A 14,280-nucleotide genomic window follows, 5' to 3' on the forward strand; every position below is an offset into this window, starting at 1 on the left:
GTTAAAGCATGACCTTGAACTGAGGAAACTGAGGGCTTATATATTCAGGGAATGATAATCAAAGAAACAGGTTTGTACTAATCAGAAACCATAGTGACAAATGAGCACTGAGCCGTACTGTGTCAATGAGATCTAGACCCAGGGTGATGCGTAAGGCTTGGAGGGCCAAGGTGGCGCTACAGGTATTCATGACTGAGGTGGAGATGTGGGCTTGGCAGACCAGGGATGACCGAGGACAATGTTGTAACCAAAGGGAAGGAGGAGCCTGGCAGAGTCCTAGTGCTGGAAGTTTGAGACTCAGCTGGAGACAATGGAGCTCAGCGGAGCCTGAGGGTTGACAAACCATGGTGGAGCCAATGGAGACTGGGGCTTGGAGGCTTGAGGTGCAACTGAGGGATCCACAGACCAAGATGGAGCTGATGACTGGGAAGCCCAAGGTAGATCCATACAGCAGGGTGAAACCACTGGATAAGCTGAGGGGCTGAAGGGAGACAGCGGAGGTGAGGCTGAGAAACAGGATGGCATTTGGGTGGGACCATCCACAATGATTTAGACTTGAGAGCTGGGCAAAGCCAGTGGCGATGTGAAGGTGACTTGTTGCTGGACAACAAAGTTGACTTGGTGCTGGATGATGAAGGAGATTTGAAACTGGACTGAACCAGCAACAAGGAAGACACCTCGGAACTTGCCTGAACCAGCAGCGATGAAAATGACTAGAAACTGGACTGAACCAGAGGGGTTGGGACAACTTGGAACAGTATGGGATCAGCAGAGATAATAGACCAGGAACCCTTATCCTAATCTTAACCCATACCGACAAAATATATCCTAATATGCCCTAGACCACGAACTTTGATGCTGGCTCACATATCTGGACAGGGCTGGGCTCGGGCTCTGGGATGAACGTAGCCTCTGGCGATCACTCTGGCATTTTTTCTCAAATTGCAGGCTCTGGCTTGTGCTCCGTAGGTGCATGGCTGAAGGCTGGCTGGGCTCTGGGTCTGGAGTGGGGCTGGCGTTGTCCGTCCTTGGGCAGACGTGCCTTTGACCAGTCATTGAGGCTAGTATGGAAAAGACACAGTGCAAGCAGTCCAGGAAGTGGGTAAAGGGCACCAGATCTAGCAACTCTCTTGTGTGTCCACTGTTCCTCAAGGGAGCGATCCCCCTGCTCTTGCAGAAAGAGATGAAGAGGAGGTAAAAAAAGTAAAGACTTCACCATTGTTGCAAATAAATCATCCTCGCCTGGATGCAATTTTTCATAATTTCGAAGTTGACCTGTGTTAGTTTTCATAGGCCCTACTCCAAATTTTTACTGTTTTTTTTTTTTTAGTCGTCATCTTCAGAACACAAATTAAACTATTTTGGATGAAATCTGAGCATAATAAAATTAAATAAAATAGTTCACATGACATCAGTGGTTCAATCTTAATTTTATGAAGCTGTGAGAATACTTTTTGTGTGTAAGGAAAACAAAAAAACAACTTTTATTTTTACAATTTCTTCTCTTCTGGGTCAGTCTGCGCTGCTATTCACAAGAGTACCACGACGCAGGTGTGTGCATTCCTCTGCTTGCAAACAAGGAGCAGCGCATTTGGGTTCTACGTCAGAACGCCGACTCCTGCGTCAGCAGCATCACACGCATGCTGCAGGGTACTCTTCTAAATGTGTAGTGGAGACTGACAAGGAAGAGGAGAATTGTTAAATATATTATTTTTGTTTTCTTTTTGCACAAAAAATATTTTCGTAGCTTCCTAAAATTACAGTTGAACCACTGATGTCACATGGACTATTTATACAGTGGCCGTACTACCGTCCTGGCCCTTGAACGAGGTAGTTGTGTTGTTTGTGTTGCTTCTGTTCTGAAGATGAATGAAGGTCTTGCGGATTTGGAACAACATGAGGGTGAGTAATTAATGAATTTTCATTTTTGGGTGAACTGTCCCTTTAAGCAACATTTTTAATATGCTGTTCATGAAGGAGTTTCAATATTGTAGCCAGCTGCTGTGAAGCTCTTTTTTAAATACTGTGAAAACACTGAACCTTACTCCAATGTAGTATCACCGATCGATAAGCCAACAATCCTTATCTCCTCTCCCCACCTCGTTGCTGTAGCAGGCTAGGAGACACGACACTGTGTGATAATGAAGAGACAATGATCAAAGAGGGTCCCTGACCACACGCTGCCCCCGAGGCTCACTTCCTCTGGGCCCTGTGACAGATGAGCTCCTCGTTCAACGCTGAAGTGTCAGGTGCAGGCGAACCCTCCAGGAAGCAACGGGAGCACGGAAGCTCTTAAGAGGCATGTGATTCAGGGAGTACCAAATGCCAGAAATAGCAAACGGCACACAGACGTCACATTGGAGTCCTTGTGTTGTCCCATTCTCCTGTCTCATTGGAAATGTGTCGATTGTTTGTCAGATACTTATCCAGTATGATTCACAACAAAGGAAAAAATACCCCAGTGCAGAGATAACCTCTGTTTTTATCCGATGATTTATGTGCTTCCCTCTCTGTGTTACTGAATGTCATTATATGGCCAGTAGGAATAACCAGGCTGGGAAATCTATCATCAGGGCTTTGGCCGGAAGCGCAGCAAGATGACTCTGACAAAAGATCTCAGGCCATTCATTCACACTCCATATGCTGCAGTATAAAATGCTCTTATCATGCACCACAGAATGTATTTTAGAGTTACTTAAAATTCAGAGATAAGGGGAAGATGAATGCTATTAATTTGGACTGATAACACAAGATTCACAGGTATTTATAGCATACCACATTCTAACAAGTACAGACAAGTCTATTACTGATACACAGTGGGACTGATTATGGTAGCGAATCCCATTTTTTTAATGATTTATAGTGCATTTGTATTACACTGCACATTTTTATATAGACGCTGTCACATTCTCCTTGTTTCCCCTTGCGCAAAACAAACCAGTAATTCATCTGTTCAGAGCATGTGAAAATTTAAATAGTACACTTGATAATGCCCAGAGCTAAATTCACCTTACCACCTGTGACCGCATTGCACTCTCTCTTCTCCCTCGAGTGAACTCTTGCCATGTGTGAATGTGCCACAGCCCAGTGTGCCTGTGACAGCTGTAACCGTCCCCAAGATTCTGTGGCGTCCTGTCCGCCCACTCTGAGTGGGTGGGATGCCAGTCCCACCATCCACACCAGCTGCAATTATAGAGGCTAAATTTAAACGTGGCTGTGCAGCGAGAGACCTAAACAACTGACAGAAGGGGCGAGAGCAATCTAATGTGAGCTCACCTGCATGATGAGTAATGCCTGTCTCTGTCACCGCCACCACCAGGAGCATTACAGAAAGATAAAGGGTGGTGGAGAATTTGGTACATGAAGATTTGCACAGGCTTACACATTTCCTGCTAAATCCCACCACTGCTGCACCAACTCATAAATTCTTCATTAAATCGTGAGCATGAAGTAGCTGGAAATGCATTGCCCAATTTTCCTGTTTGTGACAATTTGTGTTTTCTGAAAGCATTGCTGCGTATCCAATAGACATTTAATCACTCTGAAAACCCTGTGAGCGTTGTGCCGGATCCAGTTTATCGGTCCAAAACATGATAATTATACTTTCCCTCCTTCTTAGGAGAAAAATATATATTATTGATATAAGGTCACTACATAGTTTACATTGCAACTGATGTTATAGGAATAGTTCACTCAAAAATGAAAATTTGCTTAAAATTTACTCAAGCCATCAAAGATGAGTTTGTTTCTTCATCAGAACAGATTTAGAGAAAATTAGCATTACATCACTTGCTCACCCTTGGATCCTCTGCAGTGAGTGGGTGCCGTCAGAATGAGAGCCCCAACAGCTAATTAAAACAAACTCTTGGACATCTATTTCTTTAAAATCAAAGAGGTCTCTAATAACATAACAAAGGTATCCATAAGCATTCTCATTCCCATTCTCTCAGTGCCGTGCCCCCAAATGGCATTTGCCAGTAGGTGACCAACTGCAACATTATAACCAGCCAAACCTCATCCTTTTGGTTATAACCTGAACTGTTACTTTTAAAAATGCTTGTACTGACATTAAATTGAAAAATTTATGGTTCATTTACCGTTTGCTTTCAACCAACTTATCGCTCTCTTGCCTTTAGGGTAGCGGCATATTCACATATCCAATTTTAGATATGTTTGTTGTTGGGCTGTCCTGTGCATAATCTGGGTCTGTGTGTAGGCCTGGGGCCCTGTTCTCACCTCTGAATCAAGTGTTAATTCAGCCACCTGTGCTATATTAATAGACATCCCATTTATGGGCTTATGGTTTTATGATAGCATTATACTTTGAATTGCATAGAAAACATTTTTTTTTTTTTCGTGGTCATTGTTATTTTGTCCATGTAGTACACACCATAGTTCAACAATTACAAAAATATAGTATACATTTACAGCAAATGGGCAATGTGCAGATATTCTTCCTTGACCAAATAAGTATTTGCAGTATACAATACCAGGGCTGCATTTCCCAAAAGTATCATAAGCCGAAGTTGATCGTAGAACCATTGCCACCTCTATGATCAACTTAGCTCATGATGCTTTTGAAAAATGCAGCCCAGGTTTATTTGAACCTAAGGAAATGAGTTAGAGAAGAGGACAGATGCAAAAAAAAGAAAAAGGTATTGCATTGGTTTAAATAATGGATCAACACTTTGTAATGGATAGACAATCAATTAAATATTGTTATTAATACACTGTAAATATATATATATATATATATATATATATATATATATATATATATATATATATATATATATATATATATATATATATATATATATATATCAGTGACATTTACAGTAAAATATTGGCAGCTGTGGTTATCAAAACTTTACATTAAAAAATATGGTAGCAGCATTTTAGATTTTACAGATTTAAGTTAAATTTGCAGTAAAATAAATAAATAAATAAATACATATTTAATTAACTGCTATAATGTTATTATACACCAACCTCTTGAAGAACTAAATCTGTTTTGTACCATTGTAATACAAATATACCCACGAAAATCAGGTGGTGATGAGAAAGTAAATCCAAGCTCATCATAAGCAGCTCTTCCACAAGCTGATACTAATATGTGACCCTGGACCACAAAATTAGCACGGGTATATCAGTACAATACATTGTATGGGTCAAATTTTTTTCTTTTACACCAAAAATCATTAGGATATTAAGTGTAATGTTCCAACTTCATTTGAACATATTTAAAGACAATTTTCTCAGTATTTTGATTTTTTTGCACCCTCAGATTCCAGATTTTCAAATAGTTGTATCTCAGCTAAATATTGTCCTATCCTAACAAACCATAAATGAATGGGAAGCTTATTTATTCAGACTTTAGATGATGTATAAATCTCAATTAAAAATTTAAAAATTGACCCTTATGACTGGTTTTGTGGTCCATGGTCACATATATAGAAGGTGCACAGTGTCATTCATACAAATACTAAACACCATCATGGTAACACACATGATACTAAAATAATGCAATAAACATTAATTTAGTAACATTATATGGATTAGATGTAATTTAACAACATTAGATGTAACCCTAATGCTACAAAATTGATAAGAAAAAAAATGGTAACACTTTAGATTAGGGAACACATTTTCACTGTTAACCAAGAGTTATTCACTATATATGAAGACTTACTGTTAACCAATAAACAGGTATTTACTGTAGCACTTTTACTGTTAAAATCACAACCATTTCTTTACATTGTAGTTTATATTGTAGTTCATAATATAGTTTATTTTGTATTTAATTTTAAAATCTCTGGACTGCTTCCTTCTCATTAATGCTGGTTACACGTGCAGAAAAGGCTGATTCTCTCTCTTTTTGTTCTCTGTCAGTATAAAGGTCAGGCCAATCTGCATGTGTTTGAAGACTGGTGTGGCTCATCTATCTCCCAGCTCAGGAAGAATCTTCATTTTCCTCTCTACCCGCATGTAAGACCAGACACTGGAAGAAAGAGTTTGATAGAACAATTAAGATTAACCTGCTTGTTTGACTTATGAAATATATATTCTGGATGCTCTGGGCAGTATCTCATTTTCAGTATTTTCATTAACAAATCCCAAATGTTGGCCTAATATTTGCGAGGGGCAGGATGTGTTGCAGACAGAACTAATATATGTTCTTTTAAACTTTGCATTATCACTAAAACGGTGTTTTGGAGCCATCTGTTTATTCTTCTTAGAAGCCATTTTGAGGTGTGATTCTGTGAATTAGTGTTAGTGCCTTGGGTTTAAGAGTGAATAGTCCTACAAATGCTTTTATATTTAATTCTTCCCAACAGACCAGGACCACGGTGAAGAAAATTGCAGTGGCTCCAAAATGGAAGAATTATGGCCTTAGAGTCTTTGGATTTATTCATCCTTACAAAGATGGTTAGTGTATTTCATCAATGTTTTTGTTACATTACAGGGACATTACATTATCAGGGTTTACTTTGCACAAAAATATAGTACACAGTTATTTACAAAACTTTGAAACATCATGGATTTGCTCTCATCATAATTACAATCCAACACATGCTCATTTCATTTCTAGTGCTTAATAAAATGGACAATATTTTATGCTCTTGCTGTGCATTCATGTCCAGGCTCAGTAACTAAACCAGTCCTATATAGTGTGAAAAATAGGAAACAAAATTGACTCTTGGCTTGAGATAGCAAGAACATCCTGTAAAATAGATGGATTGAATATAAAACTGTCATTCCACAACACAGAGTTTCTTCCATCAAAGCACCATGTGGTTGATTTTCTCATTTTTGTGTCAATGTCATGCTACATGATTCAGCTTGTTATAAGTTTAGGATCATAAACAGATGGCTTGATATTCAGTTGTAGCATATTATGATACAACTTGGACTGCATTGGTCCCTCAGGGATCTCAAGCCATTCAGGTCTTTAGACAGCATAGCAGATCCAAATCGGTTTCAGTTCACAGCTGATTGTTTTTGTATTGGACTGCAGTGTTTTGTTTTCTCCAGATATACTGTGTACATTTATTTAAAGTGTTTTGTCATCTATCCATATTTTACACCATATTTTCTTCTAACCTACTATAAACACCATTTCTGTTCCATACACACAGGCATTACTGAATGCTAAAGAGTTTTCCTCTATACCTATCAGTTATTGTTTAATGTAATAAAAATATGATGTGTGTTCATAAAAGTTAGGTCATGTTAGAAGTGATTCATGCACAATTCCAGGTTTTCAAACATTTGTGATGTACCTTCACACACACACAATACGTACACATTGGTTTCTTTATGTTCAAAGTGTTCCTCAAAGCAAGTTTGAGTGAGGTGTAAGAGACCTCAACTTTGCCCAAGCTGACGTCTAAAGGCACACAGAAACCGTTATTTCAATAGATCCCCTACAGTCAGCAAATTCTGCACACTCTGCCTAACCTGATAAGAAAAGCTGCTGTGAGGACTACTATATGCGTGCAGGCGTGCTCGTGTTTGTGGGGGGAAAGTTATGAGATTGTTTTCATTAGCAAAAAACTAGGGTCGCTGAGTCAGGCTTTTGACTGTGGCACACAAGCTCACAAGACAATAAGAGAAGGAAAAACGATTGTCAGTTTGAGGTGTATACTAGAGAAGTTCTGACAAGCAGAATAAAGCCACTGGGTAGCACTACTGGGTTTTAGACTGCTGTGAGATATCTGTGACTGAGCAAACAACATCTTATCAAAGCAAGCTTAGAATTCAGAACCTGCATGTCAGGTCATAAGGCTATACATTGCTGTAAATTATCAATTATTTATTTCAGGGGATTACCAGTTTTCCATAGCATCGGATGATAACTCTGAACTGTGGCTGAGCTCTGATGAGAGTCCGCTTAATGCCCGGATCCTGGTGTACGTGGGACAGGTGTGTACTATGATAAAAAACCCTTAAATAAACCAGGCTGCACTTCTGATCTATCTATCTATCTATCTATCTATCTATCTATCTATCTATCTATCTATCTATCTATCTATCTATCTATCTATCTATCTATCTATCTATCTATCTATCTTATCTATCTATCTATCTATCTATCTATCTATCTATCTATCTATCTATCTATCTATCTATCTGTCTGTCTGTCTTTTTAACTTACAGTAAGAAAATACAGTGGAGATCAAAATTACAGAACACCCTACAATTTCCTAAATTTCAAGGTCACTGCTAAGGAGCAGAAGGGCAGTTTTTCTAAGCATATTTCATGCATTAATTGTATTCTGAAGAACAGTAATCTTAAATGAGATGTTTGAAAAAGAACTCTGATCAAAATAAGAGAACACTTACAGATACCTACAAGTTATTGTTGTTAATTTGGCACCTCGTGCTAATTTCCTTAATTTTTTGACAACCCCTATATAACTGGCAGCATTCCTCCCATTTTCACTGAGATTCCAAGGTGGCGGGCCTCTTTAAAGTAAATGAAACCCTGTGACAGGAGGTTGTCTAGATCAAGGCCAAAGGTTGGTTGAGAAGTTGGTCATTCCAAATCTGTGAGTTCTCGAATATTGCAGCATTACAATGACACTGATTAATTCAAGTCCCCCCAAAAGGCTGGTCGTCCACATAAGACAAATCCACAAGAGGAGAGGATAATCTGGAGACTCTCAATTGGGAATCGGTTCAACACTGCAGCTGGAATTGCTTGCCAGTTCAGTACTGAACAGGGTATGGATCTGTCTCTGCATGTTATCTCTGCATGACAAAATCTCTCATCAGTAGAGAGAATCAAAAGGCTAAGCTCACCTTTGATGAGGAGCATGTTGTGTGGACAGAGGATAACTGGTCCAGTGTTTACTTTTGTAATGAGAGCATGTTTGATTTATTAGGGTCTGATGGGAAACATTTTATTTGGCATCAAACTGGGGAAAGACTGAAGCCCAAGTGCTTAAAGAAGGCAGTGAAAGGTGTAGGAGGAAGTGTCATGTTGGGGGATGTTTTCTGCAGCAGAAGTTGGTCCTCTTATACAGATACATGGCAGAGTGAATGCAAATGTTTTTCAGAACTTCCTTCAGCAACATGCAGTTCCTTCCCTGCAAGCATCTCCCAATCAGCCTGCAATTTTCATGCAGGAGCACCCTTACGAAAAAGAAGTTTATACAAGTGTGCTATTAGTATACTTCTTTTAAACTAAAAATAGGAAAGTATCCTTTTAGTTTACTTTTTATGTACTTCTCAGAAATGGGCTTTATGTACTCCTCAGAAATACACTTAAAATGACATTTAAGTATACTTGACTTATACTTACAAAAAGTGTAAATATATTTGAGCTATACTCTTAGAATCCGTGTTTTCATTGCTATATGGTAGAAGGCGCTAGTACACATCTTCTGTACAGAAATTCCAAAAAAACACAAGTGAAGAAGAAGAAGGAAACAACAGATACTAACACGTTACACGATCATCTGACATGAAATAGCATCAAAACTGTAACGTTATGGAATAAGATGTCGACCGATGAAGAGGTAATAATTACAGTCAAGCTGTTTTTTATTAAACTTGCCCATATTAAAGTGTTTTTAAAATAGAATGCATGAAGCTAGAATAAAATGTTTTCTGTTCTTTCTTTGGTTGTTTTGTATGTTCAGATATTCATATAACAAAATATATACAAATTAAAACCTAAATAGGGAGATAGTAGTATACTTAAAGTATGATGTAAAGTTCACTTAATGAAAACTTATGAGTATACTTGCAGTATAAAACTACTAAACTAGTAGTTTACTGGGACTATATTTCAAAGTGACAAAGTATTTAAATAGTGAACTATCAGTATACCTATAAGTTCACTTTTAGTATAATTGCAGTACAAATTACAAACATAGAGGTGAACTAGTTGTGTACTCAAAGTTTGCTACTGTTAAACTTAAAGTATAGTTAAAAGTATACTTTTATATACTAGAAAGTAGGCCAATTTAGTCCCAAGAAGTATTGAAACAGTACACTTACAAGTATACTACTAGAACACTGATATTTGTATACTTGCTACTTAAAGTATACTTAAAAATATACTTGAACTTTACTTGAGTATACTTAATAAAATGAACTTGAAGTAAACTACTTTTTGGTAAGGGAATGCCCCTTTCACACTGCAAAACAGGTAAATGGACGGCCCAGATGCCTGATCTAAACCCAATTGAAAATATCTGGAAAATACTTTGCGACAAAGTTACGGCTAAGAAACCCACTATAGTCACCAAACTATGAAAGAGAGTGAAGGAAGAGATGACCAAGATCACACCAGCGCAGCAGGAACCTGTAAACTTCCTACTAATTTCTGACAGCTGTAACCCTCCAAAATTTTAGTTGTAATCTTCTTTTGTGCAACAGTGGTTACTGTTCTCTAATTTTGTGTTTTCCACAAAATAAAGGTTTTTGTTGAAATGCCTTGGAAAACATGTTAGTAGAACAGTGGTACATTATACCTACAGCTGATAATCCTTTATTCCTTCATTTAGTGATGAAGATTTACAATATTTCAGAAAAAAAAAAAAAAAAAAAAAAAAAAAAAAAAAATATATATATATATATATATATATATATATATATATATATATATATATATATATCACGTATTTACGGATTGTTCTCTAATTTTGATCCCCACTGTTTAGTTTTCTGCCTGTCTGTCAATCTGTGATTCTGTGTTTTTTCTTTCTTTCTATCTATCTATCCATCTGTATGTCTGTCTGTATGTCTACTTCAAGGATTTAAACTTTTCAAACTTTCACGCAAGGATTTGTCAAGCCGACATTTAAAGATTGCCATAACATTACTTTCAATTTCAATTCATTTTATTCTGCTTCCTCACATTCAAATTCAAATATCAAGTCTGCTTCCTGTTTTCTACCTTACAGTCTCCTTGGTGCATTGCTCAAATCATCCTTAATATTGAACATATCAGTGTCATCAGAATGAAAAGTCCTTGTGTCGTTGTTCACAAACAAGATAGTCAAAATGCTTAGTCATGTTGTCAATATAACAGTGCACTTTGTTAGTATTACCTAATGTAAACTATGACAACATTTTGGATGACAGTTATTGTATTGAACAGTTTGACATATGCTTAATTATGCCATATGTCTATTTCAAAAGTACACATTTACACATTACTGTATGTGGGATATTAATTGAAAGAGACTGGATAGAGTTCCCAGTTACACTTTTACTAGTGGTCTGACCAAAAAAAAAAAAAAAAAAATCTTTGAACCTTTGAGCTATTTCAGAGAAATGGTTTATCATTGGTTGACCTACATTCTCTTCATTAGTGAAAGTCAAGATTCACTTGCACAATTCATGCCAAATTTACAAAAAGTCTAATAATAATGTGTAAAAAATCTGCTTCAGTTTATGACAACTAGATGAACCATTTTGCATTTAATGACTTATACGATGAACTAAAGACTAGATGTTTTAAAGGGGTAAGACTATTGCACAGAAAACTATATAATACATTTTGAGCAACAAGACATTAGCAACTGATAATGTATGAAACCGCAGATAAATGTACATAATCAATTGCATGGTTGTACCAAAGCAATCACAACTTGTTCAAAAGAATGAGAAACGTCTCAGGTTACACATGTAACTATGGTTCCCCGAAGGGAATGAGATGCTGCGTCAAAACGCTTCGGGAACACCTCCAGCATGACCACGCTCTGAATCATGTGTAATCAGTCCAATGGAAGGGTGAGATGTCACGGGCGGGGTGATACCGACCAGGAAGCTTAAAAGCATGTGCGGTGGAACCGGCATCAGCTTCTAGGAATGAAGCAAGCACTGGCAGGGATGCCGAAAGTATGGCCCTGAGACACAGCATCTCGTTCCCTTTGGGGAAACATGGTTACATGCTTAACCTAAGACGTTTCCCTTCAGGAACTCATGGTGCGTTGAAACACTTTGTGAAAGAGAATATCCACGCCGCCAGAAATACAAGTCCCTGACTAGTGTGGAAGAGCACAGCTAAAGCGAGAGAGAGCAGCCAGGAGTGGCGCAAAATGCAGGTAGGCACCTGACAAGTAGGCGGGGACACCCAAAGGCCAACTTCAGAAGGGGTGAGTCTTGACCTCCAAAGAGAGGGGAGATCAGAGGACTCAAGGCTTTAGGATAGCATCCTGATCCACCACTTAGCATAAGCTTCTCTGGCCTCAGTGTACCGCAGAGGAAATGTGTAAAAAGAGGGTGTCTTCCCACTGAATGGCCACCAAGAGGGGCGTGGTAGGCCGCATTGGCCGCCACAAAGACCTCTAAGGTGGAGTGGGTCAACCCTGCGGATAAACAGGCCTGCAGGAACCCCAGAACTGTACCAACTGTTCATGACAAATCAGTCCTCGCACCTGATCTGAGACATAATTTGCTTGAGTGAGTATCCTGAACTTTAGTTGCATGACTGAGCAGTTCAACTGACGCAGATCTAAAATGGGACGCAACCCTCCATACTTCTGCGGAACAATGAAGTACCGGCTGTAGAACCCGGATTCTCTTTCGTGAGGAGGGACCACCTCGATGGCCTCCTTCCTCAAGAGAGTGTTTACTTTTCGTTCCCTTACCAGAGCCTGCTCGGGACCCACCAAAGTGGGGATAACCCCGTGAACTGAGGCGGAGGAGAACCAACTGGATTCTGTAGCCTCTCTCTACAGTGTGCAGGGACCCACTGACACATTTGGCAGTAATTTCCACACTGCCAAATAGTCTACTTAAGGGAATCAGTCTCTCGAGACTGACCTCCGGTGTAACCAGAGCAGCTAGCTCAGTGCCCTGAAGTTGCGCACCGGCAGGGGACGGCCGAACTAGCCACTCTAGGGACCTCCATAGAGGTAGCAAGCCTCTTAGTACCACTACATTTCTGGCTGGTAACTGAAAGATGCGCTCGCCGGAAACCGCTGCGCCCTGCAACACCGGCAGGGTTGGCAGACCGATCTCCTGAGGGCACCGAGGAGAGACGGGCACCGTGTAATTCCCCAGAGGGAGCTGGCCATCAAAAAGTCCTAGGCCTTAGGTGTCAGGACGTTTAAGACAAAGACTATCCAGTGAGAATGACGGTCTGCAGCAGAAGCCGCTCAGTCACACAAACAACATCAATCTCCTCAGAGAAAGATGGCTGCAACAGCGAGCTCTCACTCAGAGGGGGAAGAAACCACAGCGCGGGCTTCCAAGCCTTGAGAACGAGCTCTAGATCTAGGTAACGCGGGTGGAGATAGGAAGAGCCGTCTCAAACCCGTCCGCCAAATCATGTGCATTCCCCGCAATCTCAGTCGCCGCCTGCCTCAGCAGCAGTGGGACCGGGATCGCAAGTTCACAGTCACGGACACACCCCTCGGAGCGTGCCCGGTGAGAGCGGAGTTCTTAACAGCAGGAAAAGCACAATCAGCCCCCCAAGAGCCGACTGCACAAGGCTTCGCTCCCCCTTGTGCTGCGTTTCAGGGCCATACTTTCAGCATCCCTGCCAGCGCTTGCTTCATTCCTAGAAGCTGATGCCGGTTCCACTGCACGTGCTTTTAAGCTTCCTGGTCATTACGTCACCCCACCTGTGACGTCTCGCCCTTCCATTGGACTGATTACACGTGATTTAGAGTATGGTCACGCTGGAGGCATTCCCGAAACGTTTCGATGCAGCTCGAGTTCCTGAAGGGGAACTGGTTTTATGATGTGTACAAATGACTAGATGATGTGGAGGTTGTACAAGTAGTTTTGAGAATTTCATTTCTGATTTGAGAAATGCACCAAAGTGACTGAGAAAAACTGTTATTTGACTTCAAATTCAGGAATTTGATTGGAATTCAAAATGCATTCTAAGTTCAATTCTGAATAGCACAACCCTGAATATTGTGTGTCCTGTGTGTGTGGCTAGAGATGAGTTACAGTCTCTGTTGTCTGTTGTCATGTAGCATGGCTCAGAGTGGACAGCTCCAGGAGAGTTCAGCAAGTTCAGATCACAAACTTCCAAACCTGTGCGGTGAGTGTCATACAGCATATGTTTCCTGGATTTACCATCATAATTAAATGCATATTGGGAGAATATGATACAGTGTATTGTCAGCATGGAAAGGTACTTGCCAGCTCATTGCTTTATACAGTTATACAGTAAATATGTTAAGTATGCTGTGCTCTGGATGAGCAGCAATGAGTGAAACCAGATGTGCCAATCACGCAGTTATGGTAAGTAACACATTGTCTTGTCATTTCTTTTTTAAATGAACAATTCACGTTTTTTTTTTCTTT

The 14,280-nt window shown here is 39.7% G+C and overlaps 1 protein-coding gene across 1 annotated transcript in view; it reads left to right on the forward strand.

The window, feature by feature from the left end:
* Window positions 1-14,280, forward strand: part of b4galnt4b (beta-1,4-N-acetyl-galactosaminyl transferase 4b) — an 80,305-nt gene that overhangs the window by 39,694 nt on the left and 26,331 nt on the right. The window contains exons 6-9 of the mRNA XM_042728189.1: window positions 5,893-5,988; window positions 6,339-6,429; window positions 7,826-7,926; window positions 13,947-14,014. Coding sequence (XP_042584123.1) covers window positions 5,893-5,988; window positions 6,339-6,429; window positions 7,826-7,926; window positions 13,947-14,014 — 356 coding nt within the window. The remainder of the gene's footprint in view (window positions 1-5,892; window positions 5,989-6,338; window positions 6,430-7,825; window positions 7,927-13,946; window positions 14,015-14,280) is intronic.

Source organism: Cyprinus carpio, chromosome B7, assembly GCF_018340385.1.
Source record: "Cyprinus carpio isolate SPL01 chromosome B7, ASM1834038v1, whole genome shotgun sequence".
Lineage (NCBI taxonomy): Eukaryota > Metazoa > Chordata > Actinopteri > Cypriniformes > Cyprinidae > Cyprinus > Cyprinus carpio.